Raw genomic sequence first — 19,376 nt, forward strand, 5'->3', positions numbered from 1 at the left:
ATTAGTGGATGCCAGGAGTTAAGGAGGAAGTGGGATCAACTGATGTCCATCAGTGGATAAATGGATAAAGAAGATGTGGTCCATACATATTATTCAGCCATAAAAAAGAATGAAATCTTGCCATCTGTGACAACATGTATGGAGCTTGAGGGCATTATAAGTGAAATAAGTCAGAAAGACAAAGATACATTCCATATGATCTCACTTATACATGGAATCTAAAAAAATAAAATAGATAAAACAAAACCAAGCTCCTGGATATAGAGAACAGACTGGTGGTTGTCTGAGGTAGAGGGTAGGGGACGTAGGTGAATAAAGTCAAAAGGCACAAACACCCAGTTATAAAATGATTAAGTCATGGGAACACAATGGACAGCATGGTGATTATAGTTAATAATATGGTATTGCATATTTAAAAGTAGCTGTGAGAGTGGATCTTGAAAGTTCTCATCACAAGAAAAAAATTTAAGCATATATGGTGATGAATACTAACTGGGCTTATTGTGGTGATCATTTTGCAATATTTGCAAATATGAAGTCATTATGTTATACACCTGAAACTAACATGATGTTATGTCACCTATACCTCAATTATTTTTTTTTAAAGGAGGTAGTGGGTGGGAAGAAAGTAGTGCCCTATAAAAAGTTTACATGAAATATCCTATGGTTATGGGAATGTTTTGTCTCTTGATTACCAATGTCAATATCCTGGTTGTAACATTGTACTATAGCTTTTCACGGTGTTATCACTGGGAAACTGAGTAAGGAGTACACGGGATCTCTCTGTTATTTCTTTTCCTTTCTTTTTTTTTTTTTGTAAGGGATTATAAATGTATTAGGTCATCTGGATACCAGATGGGCTGGGCCCCAAAATGGCACCACCCTCTCTGTGTTATTTCTTACCTTTACTTCAAAATAATTAAATTTAAAAATGTCAACCTTCTTAAAAGGAATTAGCCAGCACTGAGTAGCAGCTGCTTCTTCCTCAGTCCAATTACTGAAGAGCTATTCCACTTGTCAGTGTGGGAGTCCTGTGGGGGTGGGTAGGACACTCTGATATGGGGCACATGGAATGACATGGCCCCACTCACCACTCGCCTGCTATCTGGCTGCACACACTGGGTTGCACTGGGCTCAGGACCCCATTGTAAATGGAGTTCAGACATTTAGAGGCATGTCTGATGGACTGGATATGGGCATGAACGTTGGGATGGGTGGGGGAGCCCCATGGAAATGAGGTAGCAGGCAGGGGTACCTGAGCTTGTGAGAGAAAAGAAAAACTCCACAAATGAGAAAAAACTCAGATGGCAGAGTCAGCGGCAGAGACTTGAGTGGAATGTTAGGTACAGCTGGGGCCTACATGCAAACCCACCCTGCATACCTAGAGCTTGGGAGTACCCACCCATCTCTGAAAGGGAGGACTTTGTGGTAAGACAGAGAACTGTAGCACCAGCCGTCCAGGCAATGTTTCTGTGGGCATCTCTGAGCAAGTGCGGGCCAGAAGAGAGGGAGGCCATTTCCTCCTGGGCTGGCAGAGAGACGATGAAGGGGGTCAGCACGGATCAGTGCCCTACCGCCTGAGCTGACCCAGGGGCTGCCAGCATCAGGGTGGAACGCTGAGAACAGCGTCAGAGTAACGAGCATCCAGAGGCAGGCAGGGATGGAGCGCCAAGCGGCAGAGGTTGACATAGAAATACACCTCAGATGGTATGGCCAGCGCACCACATGGGAGGGAGTGGAGCAGGCTGTGAGGCAGAGTGGACAGCCCAGGGCCCACACCAAAGGTGACAGGGAACAATGCCAGGAGGGATGGCCCACTGGGTGGCCCAGGTGGAGAGATGGCAAATGTTAGATTTGTCATTTTACCTCCTTAGAACTGATTCTAAGAGACATAGACAAGAAAGGGTAAGGGCCAAGGGGTGCTCTTTGTGCATTAGACTTACGGGCAAAGAGTGCAAAATTTCTACCCCCGAAACTCACAGCCTGGTGAAGCCAAGAGAGGGGCCTTTGCTAACGTGCCCTCACTTTCCAAATTACTCATTTTTTCTTCCTTGCCCTTGAAAATTTGCTCTTAGTATCATTAATATGCAGAAAACACTCAGGCCACACCGGGATTCACCTTTCCAAACAATATTACGTTTTAATGAAGTCGATGACCGCCCAAGTCAACCACTGCAAGGGATGTCATTGACTATGACACTCAGCTGGAACTTCAATAAATAATAATAATTTTCAAAGTTTGTGGATTATCCTGAACTTGGCTTAATAGGCCCTCTCTCCAAACCTCTGAAAGGATGGCTCATAAAAAAGTAATTAGTTTATATAGACTGTCAAGGTTCATAGGGGACAGCTGGCCTTTGATGCCTCATCTGTGATTACAGGCAGCTACAAGATAATAAAATTGAGCTCTGAACTCATGCCAAGGTACTCACTGATCTCACGCTGGACCTGGTGCCAAGCAGAATAAACTGTAATTGCTTGCCTGTACTCCTGTTCTTTGATTTGGAATTTCAAACGAGTCTAAGACGTTTAGGACTTGCATTCATAGGCCCCAAATTCCTATTAAAGTAAAGCCATTGACCTTACAAATGCATGTTCATAATTAATATTTGTGATGAGGTCTGATTCCAGGCACACTCAATATGGCCACTGTCATAAGTCGTGAAAAAGGCTTCTGGAGAAGGGATTTGCGTCGGCATTAATGTGTCTAAGCTTGGCTATTAAACGATCTAATTGCTGACGATTGGAGCTGGTTTTCAATCACCATTGATTTCACTGTGATGATCACCAGTTACAGCTTCTTAAGAGGATTCCCTTGATGCTTTCAAATTCCCAGTTCATTCTTCTCTGTGCTGCCCCCTTATCTGAAATTCCTTGGGATTTTTTTTTTTCCTCCCTAAGCTCAAACAATGCCCCATGCCTTCAATACAGAAAGCCATATTAGCTAGAGATTTGTATTTGGCCTCTGTGGTTTCCAAGGATAGTGACATACCCAGCCCTCTCAGGAGAGAATGAATATATAAGTGCAGCCATGATTTCGTGCAAATCCAAGATCATCAGGACACCAGGACTGCTGGGGAACAGAGGCCACGGTCAGGGACCACTCACTCTATTCCCTCAGCGGACATGTGCTTCTCTCTGGGACAGGAGCCACCCCTCATTCTGCTGCCCAAGTGTAACTTGAATTTGTACATGGCACAGGAGCTTCATCAGCATCCCCCAACCTCCAACATGGCCCCTCAGCACTCAAAACAGGACGCCAATGGGCCTACATGTTCTTTTCTAAACAGGGAGCTAGTCCCAGCCTATAACTAGCCATCTCTATGGCCACCTTGGTCCAGTCCCAATTGGGCAGGGGAGCTCGGTCATGTGGCCTGGACTTTGACCACCAGGGCCAGTGAGTGGGAAAGTACCATAAACATGTTTGTATCACAGTTGTCAATAAGCCCATAGATTTGGAGTCCCTGATACCCTGGGATGCCCTCAAGCTTGGAGCCTGATGGATGTCTGTGTCTTCTGTTTTATCTCCAGTAGTGGGAAAATGGTGGGGTTGCTTTTGGCTTTTTTCTTAATTTTTGTTTTTCCTGATGCACCATATATAGAGCCCAGAGTTCCAAGTCTGACCCCTTTGTCTTCTTGCTGATGCTTCAGAGTCAGGGACACTGACAGGAAGATGAATGAAGCTAAGAGTGTCCCCATGGAGCGAGGCCAGGACCCTGAGCACTGTGCCCCCTCCTGCCGAGTCCAGCAGCTGTGGGATGGAGCAGAACCAGATGATGGCAAAAGAGAACGGCGGTGAACAGGGAACAGTAGAGAACAACGGAGTGGGAAACCGCTCCCAGGGAACAGAATCACCCTCACAATGCGGGAACCGCTTTGAGGGCGATTAACTCAGAATCGCAGACGACGGGAAATTCCCACATTCAAGGGTTTCTCTCAAGCTTTCTAACATGGAACTCCACATCCCTCCTGTTGGGGTGACCAGCTCCCACCGGTAACCAGGACCTTCTCGGTTTATCGCATCCCAAGGAACTTTCAGGCCAGTGGCTCTCAACCTTCCTCAAGCCGCGACCCTTTAATACAGTTCCTCATGTTGCGGTGACCCCCAATTTCATTGTTACAAATGGAACATAATTAAAGCATAGTGATTAATCACAAAAACAATATGTAATTATATATGTGTTTTCCGATGGTCTTAGGCGACCCCTGTGAAAGGGTCGTTTGACCCCCAAAGGGGTCGCGACCCACAGGTTGAGAACCGCTGTGTCAAAGGCAAACCATGCTGGTTCACCTTCCTGAATGTCCCTGACTCTTCAGCCTAATTGATGGAGAAAGGCCCACAAGCCAACACTGGTTCTCCCTTAAACATCAGTTTGAGCTGGAGCAGGACCTCACCAGAGTCTTCTCATTGAGAAGGCCAGGGTCACTGGTGAATAGCCTCCGACCCCCTTTCAGACCCTGGAGCCCAGCCCCTGCTATGGGTATCTACCTGGGACCTTCGCCCGCTTTTCCTCCTTGCCTGGTCACCTCTTGCTTCTGCCCTCCTTCCTCTGTACTCTTAGTCTCTCCTCCAGCCACCCCATAGGGTGTCTCCCCTTAGCGCCTGGCCACGGGGCACAGGAGCAGCTTGTCTGACCGTACTTGAAGAGTCTACAGCTGCTGCCAAAGAACCCGTTCAACCAGACTCCCATGGGGAGCTTGGGGCACCAGGATTAAGGCTGATCATGATGGAGGAATGGCAAACAGTAGAATCTCTCAGATGAGAGGGGCCATCCTAAACTGACCAAGGCTAAGCTGCCTTGCAGCAAAAATACACATGACCTTCAACATGAGAGAAATTAAAATCAGCAACAACAAAAGGCCAACGCAGACAGACAGCTTCAGGAACACTGAGAGCCAGGAAAGAGGATAATTTATGAGAAGAAAGATTTGCAAGGACTTGTTACTGTTGTGAGAAAAAATTCAAGGCGAAGACCAAAAACCTGGTTAGCTCCCTACTCTCCTTCCAGCAGAGTAGCTGCACCCTAGAAAGGGGCCACCTCCCTCCTCACGGCTGGAGAAAGGCTTTGTTCTCTTCTCAGCAAGGCAAGGGTTTTGTGTCCCAGGCGCCCGGAGCCCAGAATTTATGTGAATGACCCCGTCCACCTAAACAGGGCTGAGATCTGCCTCCTGATCTGCTTGGCCATCAGCACAGAGAGGAAGGAGGACAATGTGAAAGGGAAACAGTGGAGTGAGTGCAATGCCCGTGGTGGGCTAACCAAGAAAGGGCCCCAAATATGCCCCTAACACCGTATCATTCACTGTTGAGGCTGGCAGCTGCCAAGCTGGCAGAAGACAACCAAGGAATGAAGCCAAACTAATACTCTAATTCCAGAGTTATGGATACATCAGGTCTTTCTTTCTCCAAGTCTGCCTGGCAGGCTCTCCAGCACCAGCAGAATCAGGACCATACGTGTGGTCCAAAAAGCCTTGTGGACCCTAGAGACTAAAATTGGACCCTTCCTTTCATTGTCACCCTCCCCAAAGATCACAAGCATCAACGTGACCAGGTCTTCTGACTTATTTACTGTTTGCTGTGCCCTCACCCCTCAACATTTTTTAGCCTTTTTTTTTTTTGTTAATCCTCACCCAATGATATTTTTCCATCAATTCTAAGAAAGAGTAGAAGGGAGGGGAAGAGACAAAGAAAGAGAAACATCGATGTGAGAGAGACACATAGATGAGTTGCTTCCCACACACACCCCGACTCTCTATCCACTGAGCCAAACTGGCTAGGGCAATACTGTTCAGCTTTAAAGCAACTTCTGTATTACTTTGATGAGTTCTCAAGTCGCATCTTGCCTACAGCTGGAAACCCTTAGGTCACAGTCACTATAGTGAGAAGGAGAATTCGTCATAGGGCTGAAGGCCTGAAGCCTGCAGAGACAGGACTGAGCGCTCCACCACAGGCTGCAGGCAGGTGTGGGCGTTGAGTCTAGCTCTCACTTCCCTGTCTAATCTGAACCCCACCATCTGCTCAAAAATTGGGCAATCACAGATCATATCAACAAAAACATTCGACAACACAATCTAATTTGTCACTGAAAATAGAACACACTTGTTTACTCACTATCGTTGAATTAAATCATAAACATAAAATACTAACTCCCATATTTGTATAAGAAAGATATCTCAAACAAAGGTGCCTATGGCAGTGCGATTTCTAAACATGGAAAAATATTGTAAACAATCTAAATATACAAAAATAGTGAAATGGTTAAATAAACTGTGATACAACCATATGATGTATAATTATGCCTACACTTCAGTAATATTTTTGAATATGTTCTAGTCAGCTTGGAAGATATCTGTGGAAGTGAAAACACAAAGACTCTGAACCATATATACTATGATCCAAACTAATGAGAACTATGATCTATAATGAACAGAAAAAACATCTAGCAGGGTCTTAGGAGTGAGGGTTGATTTTGTTTTATTCTGTATCCTTCTTAGTAATTTTTACATGTACATGGATGAAGAGACACTGGCCCATGTCTTCCTGCTTCCTGCTTCCTGTTTATTCTTCATTCCAACACTGAGAGGTCCAAGACAGTGCCCGGACTTCAGATTCCAGAGAGGTCTGAACCTGATTCTCTACAGGCACGGCCATGGCGTGGCCTCTGAGGCCAAGTGAATGCTCAGAGAGCAGCGTGGGATACCAGGGAGCTCCCTGCCTCTGGTCCTCAGAATGATCCCCAACACAAAGCAAGACACATTTGCTGTGAGGCTGATAGAGATGGCTCCTCTGCTGCCAGGATTGGGACTCAGAGAGCCACGGGGCAGGTCAGACAGAAGAAGGCTGGGTCCAGTACGGTGGTCCTGAGATTGCTGGGTGGGGGAGTGAGGCCCAGATGTGGTTATTCTGTTGCCCCCCACATGGAACTCAGTCATAGACCTCTTTTATGGTTTTTGGCACTGCCATACACTACCTAAACACGTATTCCCTTACATTTTTCTGTACATGGGGGTTTTAAAAAATCTCAAATGAATTTATTTGAAAAGAGAACGACTGAAATGCCAGCAATACTTGCCTCAAGTAGAAAGTACCCTAAATAAAATACAGCAGAGTATTCAAACTCTAGCTCGACACTATATGGCATGTTATGAGACTGAGCTTGCTTTTTTGTCAATAAGAGCGATTAGCAAGCGTTTGAGAGGTGTTGAAGACTTCTGGACCATCCCACACTGCACCTTTCTCCTTGACATAATCAGAAAGATTGGAAAAGAACTTAAAAGGGAACTTAAAATGGGATTCACCATTCTTTAACTCTATGTCCAGGTACCATATAAATCTTCTAATGCCAATGAGCTATGTCTCACACACACTGGGCAACTGGCAAGGGAGAAAGAAGACAGGATTTGGAGACGGAGGGTCTGGAACTGAGGGACAGAGCTGATCCATTCTCAGCTAGGAAATCTTGAACAGTAACTTAATTTCTCTCTCTAAGTCTCAATGTTCTCATTTGCAAAACAGAATCACAATAGCTGGCCTACCTGTTTCACAGGGTTGGTGTGAGACTCAGATGCAATACTGTGTGTGCAGCAGCTGGCACACATATGTGTGCCTCTGTGTGTGTATATGTGTGTACATGTGTGTATCGATTAATAAAAGGGCATATGGTTCGCAATAATCTAAAAGTATATCTTGCAACTAATAGATTATTCCACAGGGAAAATATAGGCCGAATGTAAGGAAATGTATTTCCAAATAGTTTTATAGAGTTCTGCACAATTCACAAACTAGTTTCCCCTACTTTACTTAACTGATTGTCACCACATTGCCACACAAACCAGCAATCTAGGCAACATAGCTTGATGGTGACTGTATCAAGCCTTTAGACCAAACTCCAAAGTTACTTTTCTCCTTTCCTTAATGTCATTATTGCAGATTATAATCACATCACCATAACCAATCTGAAATGAATAAAACATATGTGGCTTATTGCTGATAATAAGAATTATGATTCCTCTGATTATCCCATTATCATTGCGAAGATGATCAGAATTATGATATATTGGCCATCTACTGGCTTCCAGAGAGTGCTCTTGGCACTTTACATTCATATCTTATTTAACCCACATGGTAACCTGGGAGGAGGCACTCTGTTTACTCCCCATTTAAATATGAGGAAATTGACCCACATAGGAGTTCAGTAATGTATCTGGGACCATACAGCTAGTCAGTAGCAGAGCCTAAATGTAAAACCATGGGCAACCGGTCAAACAGCTGTTCACAACCAGCATTCCCTTCTCACCATGAGAAACCACGGCACTGCAAGCCCTCAGGGATGGTCAATGCCATCAGGCACCTGTAGGGTCCAAAGCACAAACAAGGGCCCTGGAAAGGTCCCAAGAGAGGGGCAGACAAATGTGCAGAACAAGGACAGATGGAGTTAATCATGGAGCAAAGAGCACCTCCTGCTGCAACTAGCCAATCAAACCCGGCCAAACCATGTCCCAGGCAATTTCCTGGGCAGCCTTTGGAGAGGCACCCAGCAGGAGAAGCCAGCCAATGATGTGGATCATTCTCTGAAGCACTCTCCTTACAAAAGACAAGTCCAGACCGACCCAATGTGGACAAATGGATAGTTCTATTTTCTCTGAGCAGCAGTCTAATTTCCTTCCAATTTTAAAGTCTCCACAGTTTCCTAACAAGCCTCCGTGGGGCTCATGTAGAAATTAATAAGTTCAAAATGTACCCAATTTGCTTTCATTATCTTTTTTTTTGCCATGCAGTGGATAGAATTTTCATTATTACTCAAGGATTTTTCTGTATCTGATTCTTTTAGAAGGTCATGTCCACTGGGCTCAGATACTGGGTTGAGAATTAAATCAGGTCTAACGGACTTAACCGAGGTCCGAGGGAAGTCTCTCGGACTAAGAGTTGGTGCCTCTACTAATCAGGTGGGGCAGGCACAAAAGGTGATATAATAGGAAGAGGGACTCAGAGCAGGTGGAGAGGCGCAGCCGCACAGCTAGCCTGCTCTGGGATACTGAGCAAGTGGCGGGGTCTCCCTGTGAGTTAGATGTCTTATCTATGAGACAGGCAGAGAGAAGGATCGGGAAAAGAAAACTAAACTTTATTAAACTTCTACATCTCGAATCACTACAACATGCATCAAAGACGGTCTTTAAATTTAATCAAAACAGCAACCCTGGAAAGCTTATATTATTTTACCGATAAAGACAGTGAGGCTCCTGTAATTGGTGATTCCATTATATTGTCACTAAATCACTTGCTGTGTACCATTAATGGGAATGTAAGCTGTACAGCCACTAAAGAAAATGGTATGGAGGTTCCTAAAAAAATTAAAGATAGAACTACCATAGGATCCAGAAATCCCACTTCTGGGTATATAAAATCAGGATAGCAAACAGATATCAATGCTCCCATGTTCACTGCAGCATTATTCCCAAGAACCAATATATGAAAACAGCCTAAGGGCCCGCCAACAGATGAAAGGATAATGGCATGTATGTGAATGCAATGGAATTCTATTCAGGCACGAGAAAGGAGAAAATCCTCCCATTTGCTACAATATAGATGGACCACATTGAGGATATTATGCTCAGTGAAATAAGCCACAGAGATAGACAAATACAGCACGGTGTCACTTATGTGTAGGTTCTTTTATATGGCCTCACTTATATGTGTTATCACTATTATGTGGAATCATTTATATCACATACATGTTGTCACTTATATGTGGATTCACTTATAAGTGGCATCAGCTTTGAAAAGCCAAACTCACAGACACAAAGAGAAAAATAGTGGTGACAAGGAGGGTAGGGGACATAGGGAGATGTTGATCAAACTTTCAGTTATCAGATGACTAAGTTTGGGGAATCTAATGCATAGCATGATTACTATAGTTAACAACACTGAGTTTGATACTTGAAAATTGTTAAGAGAGAAGATCCTAAATGTTTCACCACACAAACACATACACATAGTGGTAATTATGTGAGGTGCTGGATGTGTTAGGTAAGGCTATGGTTTAATCATTTTACAATACCTATACTTATCAAATCAATACACTGTATACTTTAAACTTACACAATGTTATATGTCGATTATACCTCAATAAAGTTGAAGGAAAGAATAATAAACTATAGAATATTAATTGAATAGGGAAGCATTTATCCACTTAATCAGATGCATAAGAGTATTTAATAAAATGGTGCATTTTCATTTTTTTAGTGGGAAAAATGTTATATTGACTATAAGATAGAAAACAAAGTAGAAAAATCATTGGAAGGGAATACACTAAACTGTTAACAGAGGCTCTGGGGATAAGAAAACATTTTTCATACTTTCCTTGGTGCTTTGCTATATTTTTCACATTTCCTACAATAAACACTTATTATTGTCAAAATCAGGAGCTATACAATAAAAATTATTTTAAAGCCCTGCATTTATATGGAAAATAGAATCATGCTTTTTATTTAAACAAATGACACTTTACATAGAAAATTTTCCTTAAAATTTTTTTAAAGGAGAAGTGGAAATCACAAGAAAAACAAACAAACAAAAATAATACAAATGGAACCATCGCCCTCAAAGCTTCTAGCTTACCTCGCAGGCTAAATTGGAAATCCAGACCAGTGGGAAAGGGGTGGAACAGGACAGAATACAAGAGCAGTTGATAAGGGGGGACTAGAGGCTGCAGTTGACTTCAAGGAGTGATGGAGCTGGCAGATATGAATTTTTCAATTTTATGAGAATGATAGGGATCTGAAATAAATCTGTATTTTCTTTTTAAGATAAATGTTTTAAAATAAACGCTTGCAGCATAGATGGATGGCTAGTGCCTGTGTTCTGCCTTAGAGCTAATCATAAATAACATGGAGAAAAATAGCTTTGACCATTTTAAAAAGCATCTTTCTTTTTTGCTCTTAAGAGCTTGGAAGATTATATTTTGATGCATTAAGCAAGAATTTCTTTAATACAGCAGCAAATATCAGGGATAGTATAGAAATTGCCTTCAGATGAAAATAACGAGTCAGGGCTTGGTTTAGAAGTAAAACTTCATTTCAAGATGTGCCTGGAAACCCATGGGCACATACGATGGTTAGAATACAAATTCAAGTTTAATTGCATTTGGTAGGTTTATGATTTAAGGAAGTCCTTTGGTGACGCTTGAGGTAAAATTGATAATTGTCCCTGAGGCCTACCTCCAAAGAAGGTAAGTGATCTTTTGTAAATCTAAACTTTCAAGGATCAGATTTGCTTGAAATGGTCCTTCCACCCTCCCCCCCCCCCCAACCCTCTACCCCCTTTTTGGTCTGTACATTAGAAAGCTTATCATTGGACTGCAGAACAGTTTTTCAAACACTTTCATTTTCTAGTTCACTAAATGATGAAACAGGGCCGTATCGAGGGCAGACATAACAATCAGACACCTCCCTCATCCCTTAAAGAGCTAGCATCACTGTGCTAACGTGGCTTAACAGCATCCATTTGCTCACCATTTAAAATGCCATTGGTTTTCTCTGCTATGTTTTAAACAGGGATCACACAATGGGATGGAAAGGGACTGAGAGGGCCCGCTGGGTGGCAGGAGCTCTGCACATGGGCTCTGGGGTAGCAGGGGCGGAGGGAAGCCAGGAGCACATGGCGTGTCTGGAGAGGGAAGTCGCAACTGGGCTCTGCGTCCTGACCTGATTCATCAACATAAACTAGAATCCTCCTTTTTTTATGCTCAATCTCCCAATCGCTAAAGGTTATGTCTGATTTTTTTAAGCACACAGTGTATGCCAAACCCAACATGTTCATAACCCAAACGTTTTTGCTAGTGTTTGTTTTAAAATTTCATTTCCGGAGATTGTTAAGAATTGCTGATTAACCCCAATACCGTTTAGTTACGTCCAAGAAAGAAATGAGTTGGAATATTCGCAGGCCGGCAAAGGGGTGGGGGAGACGCCTCGTCGTTTGTGGAAAAGACAGTGTGGGACTTAAACTTCCCAGTGGAATCTGCTTGAGCTGAGACTCTGAGGATGGCGGGAGGATGTGTGGAAATGTCCCAACTCCCACACCATGGAAGTCACAGTCAGGTGGCCGCGGTGGTTATCATTCAACATAAAATCAAGATAAAGCCTCTTCCGAGAGCCCAGAGCATCTCCCCCATGCTCTGCAAGAATGCCTACGGGTTTATCTTCACATCGGGCTGAATTTGCCCCATTTAACCCGCCCCCTCGCTCCTCACTTTATAATATTCTGTAATGGAAAAAAGGCCCTTCACAAAGCTTATCTCTTCAAAGTGCAAAAGAACCAATTTTTTTTTTTTTTCTGCCCAAGGAGCTCATAATGTAGCAGACAAACTGTCAGAAAAAATAGACTTCATCATGGTGAAAACCTCAGCCGGGCACCCATCTATCATAAAGCAATCTTCTAGAAATCTTGAAAACCTTCATTAAATTTCCTGTCTGTCTCCTGACAGTTATAAAATGTTAACAATATTACTCATGATGCAGGCATCTTCAGGAAGTCTTTGTTCAGTCTCTCCGCCCCCTGCCATCACCCATCGCCTTCTCTTTGCCAAAAATCTATGGAAACATGAGACATGGCCGCACGCTTCACACACCCCACCTGGGACCTGGACTTTGCAGGTTAGAGAGGAAGTGGCCGTAGCCCTGAAAACAACGAGAAGGCTCTCTGTCCACAAGCTGCACACTGCCAAATGGCATGCCTTTGGGTTCCTCCTCCACACGCAACACCCACTTTGAAGCTCAAGGGCTCGGCTCTGTCCTACCGTGACCAAGTATTTCCTGGCCTTTTTTCTTTCCCTTTCCTCTTACCAATCTACCAAGCTACAAGTTTCCACCTGCCAGGATATGTGGGTAGTGGGGACAGTGGTCATACACTTTCTTGTGTCTGTAGGTCATCTTTCTAGAGACAACTCCCCTACGGAACGTACTAGTCCAACTTTTCCAACGTCCAGGGGCCACTTCAGCAATATACCACCTCTCAGAAGCAGAAGCAATAAGCATCTTGCGTGGGGAGTGACACCGAGGACAAAAACCATACAGAGATACAGAATCCGCACCAGAAATCAGAAGAGGCAGGCAGCTTTGGAATCGCTGGCTGACCTGTAAGACGCACAGCACAGTGACAACAGCTATATAAAGCTGGATCCTTGGCCTTGTGAGGTTCCCCAGCTCGTCTCCAGAGCCAGCCAAGCCCAGCCAGGCTAAGCCATCACCTTACCTGCAAAAGGAACTGGTGCGTCTTTGTCCAGGGCTACCAGCGGTGGGTCCAAAATGACTGTATCATTGTTCTCAGTAATGACTCCATGATAGGATGTCTCGATCCATGGCTTGTGCTTGTTGACTATGGGGGAGAAAAGAAAGATTGACATTTAAGATCGTCATGTGAATAACAAATCCATAATAATAATATTAATGTATATTTATCCAATTGTAGGCTCTCATTCAACCACCATAGAGCACGTGAAGTCTCATTTTATAGCCAAGGAGGCTCCAGATAATTAAAGAGAGAGGCGCGACAGTTCACTCCAGGCACACAGAAAGTAAGGCCAGCACCGAGACGCAAACACGGGTTGTGGCTGTAAAAGGTCATGGGACGTTTACCTTACCACAACCCCATTATTTCTATTTCTGGATGCCCCATATAGATATTGTCAAAAATGGATTAAAAGCTTTCATTCTCAAAAACTGCCATCTATTAATAGATGTTTCAGAGTTTAAGTCCATGATCAATCAACAGACTAGCAGATTATGGCTGTGTGCTAGGATTTCTAACCTTATTTCTAACATCAGCCTATTGTGATCCACAATTAGAAATTGGTACTGCATCCCATATACATACATGTATATGTAAGTACCAACCTATCTGTAAAGATATAACAAACATTTGAATATTTCCTGATCATTTACTGGTTGAATTGTGTCCCCCAAAACATAGGTTGGGGTCCTAACCTCCAGTACCTTGAAATATGACTTATTTGGAAATAGGGTATTTATGGAGGTAATCAAGTTACAATGAAGCCATTAGGGCAGGACCTAATCTAAAATGACTGGTGTCCTTATAAAAAGGGAAAATTTCAACACAGAGACAAGACATGAGCACAAGGAGAATGCCATGGGAAGACTGGAGTTGTGCTGTCACAAGTCAAGAAACCACCAGCAGCCAGGAGAGAGCATTCTGAGCCAGTATGGCCCTGCTGACAACCTGATTGGAGACTTCTGGCCTCTAGAACTGTGAGACAATACATTTCTGTTTTTCTCAGCTACCTTGTCTGTGGTACTTTGTTAAGGCAGCCCTAGAAAATGAATACAAGATACTTATAGTCAACAGTGGCTAATAAAGGGCACAGGATTACAGTGGGACGTGCCCTTATTGGTGTACTATTCCTGTGTGAGAATCTTAACTGATGAATATTCCATTTCTGCCAATGCCATCGCCTTGATTTGGTGCTGGCCCCACTGTCTCCTATCCAGATAGCAGCCATGACTGGTCTTCCAGTAAGAAGTCTTGCCCCACCCTAATTCACCCTCCACACTGGGATGCTGAGTGAACTTTCTAAAATATTCATTGGTTTACTCAACTGTGAGTGCCTCGGTTTGACCTTTTATTCCCCACATAACCTCAGGTGCAGAGTAGGTGCTTTAGAAACAAAATAACAGGTTAGAGCAGCCGTGGGCAAACTACGGCCAGCGGGCCGAATCCGGCCGTTTGAAATGAATAAAACTATTGAAAAAAAAGACCGTACCCTTTTATGTAATGATGTTTACTTTGAATTTATATTAGTTCACACCAACACTCCATCCATGCTTTTGTTCCGGCCCTCCGGTCCAGTTTAAGAACCCATTGTGGCCCTCGAGTCAAAAAGTTTGCCCACCCCTGGGTTAGAGGGAGCTGTAGAATAATCAAAGGATAGAATCCTGATGCCAAGCCTCACCCCCTGCTTCACAGTTTAAAAGTGCCATCACACACATAATGCTCCACACAACAACCCGAGAGGTAGATGTGATTATTATAAAGCAATGAAGATGCTACTTCCACAGGTGTGACTTCCAAGATGACCACAGCATTAATAACCAATAGTGAGAAAAACCAAAAACTCTTCCATACTCCATATCCAAAAAGCACGCGCGCGCACACACACACACACACACACACACTCATATGTTATACACATTCTAATATATAACACCCATTATAATATATATACATGTTTTATTACATATTTTTTCAGTAAACATGGCAAAGCAAGAGCTTCTAGATTTGAGAACAGCCTCACTGCAATGGCTCCTGTGCCCTTAATCCGAGCCACCTTTTTGCTCCTTCCCACTGATTCCACAGCAATTATGAACTAACCCAAAGGTAGTTTAGTGGGGCAGGGACCTATGCCTGGCTATTCTCAAGTCTTGTCCCCTGATGTCCATTTCTGCTGATTGAATCATTCCCAGGGCAGACAGCAGCTCTGTCTACGGCAGGTCTGAAAGGGGCCGCATACTCATCCATGCTCACTTCTTGGTATTTAATCCAGTGCTTCATTACGGACCCAAAATAATGACAGCCACCTGGGCTGTCCCCACACTCCTTTGCTCTTTTATTAGCCATCACCACAAATGCCATGTAAATAATTTGCAGCTGTTGAAGGAAATAAGCTTTCCCCCTTTCATTAAAGCTACGGGCCTATTCATTAGAAATGTGGCCAGAGGATGTGCCAGGAGCTCACCCAGCGTTTCAGATTCATTATGCCCCTTGGCTCAGTGGCAGACCACAGAATCCAGTCACAGTTGCTGGGTGTCAGCCATGGCTTAGCCACTTCAGGGCTGGTCCTTTGCAAACCAGTTGGCCACAAAGACATTTTACTCTCTCACCTGCAAAATGTGGAATATAACACCACTCACGGGGTTGTCATGTCATTCAGATGGGCTGGGCACACACTCTAATGTCCACCAACCTGCTCTCTGACCGGTGACAGTGTCTGCAGGGGAGGTGATTATAGACCTTAAAGTTGAGGTTCTGCTCCCTCTTAGTGGGAATGGGTTTCTTTCCTTCTGTCTACAGGCCTGCCTCTCTTTGCTCCTATCACTACTACAGCTATTTGAATACCTATCATATATTAGACATTTTACATACAGTCATTAATCCTCACAACAACTTTATTAGTATCTCATTTTGCAGATAGGAACTGAGGCTCAGAAGGGTTTAAATGTTCCCATTTTGGAAAATATGAATGTTAACATCCCTAAAATGTTCTCATTTCTTTCCCCACTTTATTTATATATATTTTTAAATCCTCCCATAAGGACATACATGTTTTCTTATCCTCACCAAGGATATGTTTTTATTGATTTTAAAGAGAGAAGAAGGGAGCAGGGAGAGACAAACATCAATTGGCTGCCTCCTATGCATGCCCTGACCTGGGATGGAACCTGCAATGTAGGTATGTGCACTGACTGGGAATAATCCCATAACCTTTTGGTGTATGGGATGATGCTCTAATCAATTAAGCAATTCGGCCAGGGCTCTTTCCCACTTTATAACTTCCTTCAGATCTATCTCAACTTTTGCTTTGTCAAGGTCGATAAACATTTGCATTTTGACATGGAACAAAAATTAAATCATTTTTTGGTTTCTCTATAAATCCAATCCTCAGGATTACAAAACGAGTAGCTTAAATTTACATTATTTTGACTATGAAGATACCATAGAGGGCTAAGCCAAGTATTTTGCAAGCATTACGTTTCCTTCTTACTGGTCCAACAGTTGTTCCAAGGACAACGCTCCTCATAACCAGACCAACTGGATTCTTGATTCTTTTGCTCCATCAAATGAACAAAGCACACTCCATTTTAACCTGCATTATATATGAAACCAGCCTCTTTTGCATATTATTTTGTTTTCTGAACCTCATGATGTCTCTTTATTGAGTTATGAAACACAGGGATTTCTTCCCCACATCCCAACCATATTATAGCTTTTTAATCATTCCATCTATTACTCATTCCTCTTTTTTAAAATGGAGATAATTACTTCATAGGAATGTTATAAAAATTACACATATAATCATTTATGCAAATCTAGTACCCCCAGACCAATAGGCATTCAAATTCTCTCATGTCTCCTAGCTCATCTCATGCTTCTGAGTAGCTCAAGTGTGGCCTTTCACTCTCAGAGGTATTTAGCCCAGCTTCATTCATTCAACAAGTATTTATGGAGGTGCCTCAAATATGCAAAAACAGTTTAAGTGTTGGGACTGACATGGGGGAAAGTCCCTGAAAAAACATGTGATAAAATTTAACATCCATTCATAATTAAAACTATTGGAAAATAAGGAATAGAAGGGAACTTCCTCAATCAGATAAAGAACACTTATGAAAACCTGTAGCAAATGTCATGCTTAATGGTTAAAGAGTGAATGATTCCCAAAAGCAAGAAGAATACAAGCATGCCCACTCTTATCTTGTGCTATACAACTCACATTGGACTAAAAGTTCTAACTCGTGCAATAAGGTAAGAAAAATCAGGCTGGAAATTGAAATTGTTTTTAGTTGCAGAGAACATGATCATCAATGAAGCAAATTCTATGGAATCTCCTAAAATGCTACTAGAACTAGAGAGTAAGTTTAAGAAGGTCTCAGTATAAAAAGTTAATCAGTTATATTTCAATTCACTAGCAGTGAACAATTGAAAATTTACATTAAAAAATACTAATGTGATAGCATAGAAAAACATTAAATGCTTAAGAATAACTTTCACAAAATACATACATGATCTGTACAGTGAAACCTCTAAAACATTGCAGAGACAACTTAAAGACGATCTGGAGCAGTCTTAATGGAAGAGTCAATATAGGTAAGATGTAAATGTTCCCATAATTGAGCTATACAGTCAATGCAAATAAAAAAAGTAGAATTTTGTTAATGAATAAACTAATTTTAATTTTTTAATGAAAATTAAAAAGACTTGACATCACCAAAAACAATTTTTAAAATGAAGAGCAAAGGTGGAGATCTTACACTACCTGATTTTAAGAGTTATTATAATGCTACCTTAATGAAGAGAGTTTGCTATTGACATGAAGATGGACATATAATGAAAAGAAGGATTACAGTGTGAAGAAACAGATACACATACATAATGGCCAATTAATTTCTGACAAAGTTTCCAAGATAATTCAATGGAGGAAAAGGATGGTCTTGCCATTAAATGCTGCTGGAAAAATTAGACCCATATCCAAATTTTTCAATCCTATTGCACAATCATATACAAAAATCAGCTCTACATGGATTTTGGTCCTAAACACAGGAGTTAAAATGATAAAAGAAAGCATAGGAAAAAAATCTTAATACCTTGGGTTAGGCAAAGATTTGAAGGGGCAAAGTAAGCGTGAACCATAAAAGATAAAATTGATACATAAAAAGTATAAATATCTAATTTTTGAAAAGCATACTTAGGAAATATTTTTAAAAACACAGACTGGAAGAAAATATTTGCAAAACATAACTCATAAAGAATTTTTACCCATACATATAAAGAACTCTTGCAGCTCAATAATAATAATATTAAGACAAATAATCTGTTGAAAATGGCACACACAAAAAATGAGCATACCTGTTACCAAAGGAAATATATGAACAGCAAATAAGAACAAGAATAGATGCTCAACATTAATCATCTTCAAGCATATGGAATGGGATAACAGCACCCCTTCACTGAATGGTTAAAATAAGACTGGCAATCCCAAGTTCTGATGACAATGTTAAGCAACTGGTCCGTTTGCTGGTAAGAATGTAAAAGAAGACATTCTGGAAAATGTTTTAGCACTTTGGAAAATAGTTTAGCAATTTCTTGTAAAATGACTCAGCAATTCCATTCCCAGAATCTATCCAAGAGAACTGAAAACATGAATTACACAACAAGACTTGTATGTAAATGTTTGTAGAATCTTTATTCAAAATAGTGCAAGCTGGAAACTAAAATGGCCATCAACTAGTGAAAGGATAAACAAATGTCAATATATTCCTATAATGGACACACATTCAGCAATCAAAATAAATCAACTATTGATTCATACAACAAAGTGGATGAATACCCAAAGCATTTTGCTGGTGAAATGAAGTGAAATAAGTCAGATACAAAAGACTACATGCTGTTCGATGACATTCATATGACATTCTAAAAAATGCCAAAGGATAAGGAAAGATAACGGATCAGTAGTTGCTAGGGTCTGGGGGTGGGGTATGCTTGTAAATGGGCACAAGGGAACCTTCTAAGATGCTGGAACTGTCCCGCATCTTTTTATTGTTGTTGTCCTGCCTCTGGATTGTGGTGATGGGTACACCTGTCTGCCTTTGTCAAA

The 19,376-nt window shown here is 42.1% G+C and overlaps 1 protein-coding gene across 2 annotated transcripts in view; it reads right to left on the reverse strand.

Moving 5' to 3' along the window:
• The window catches only part of CLSTN2 (calsyntenin 2), a 561,165-nt gene that overhangs the window by 325,243 nt on the left and 216,546 nt on the right, over nt 1-19,376 (reverse strand). For both annotated transcript variants that reach the window (XM_059663784.1, XM_059663783.1), the window contains exon 2: nt 13,247-13,369. In XM_059663784.1, coding sequence (XP_059519767.1) covers nt 13,247-13,369 — 123 coding nt within the window. The remainder of the gene's footprint in view (nt 1-13,246; nt 13,370-19,376) is intronic.

This window comes from Myotis daubentonii, chromosome 14 (assembly GCF_963259705.1).
Source record: "Myotis daubentonii chromosome 14, mMyoDau2.1, whole genome shotgun sequence".
NCBI classification, from domain to species: Eukaryota; Metazoa; Chordata; class Mammalia; order Chiroptera; family Vespertilionidae; genus Myotis; species Myotis daubentonii.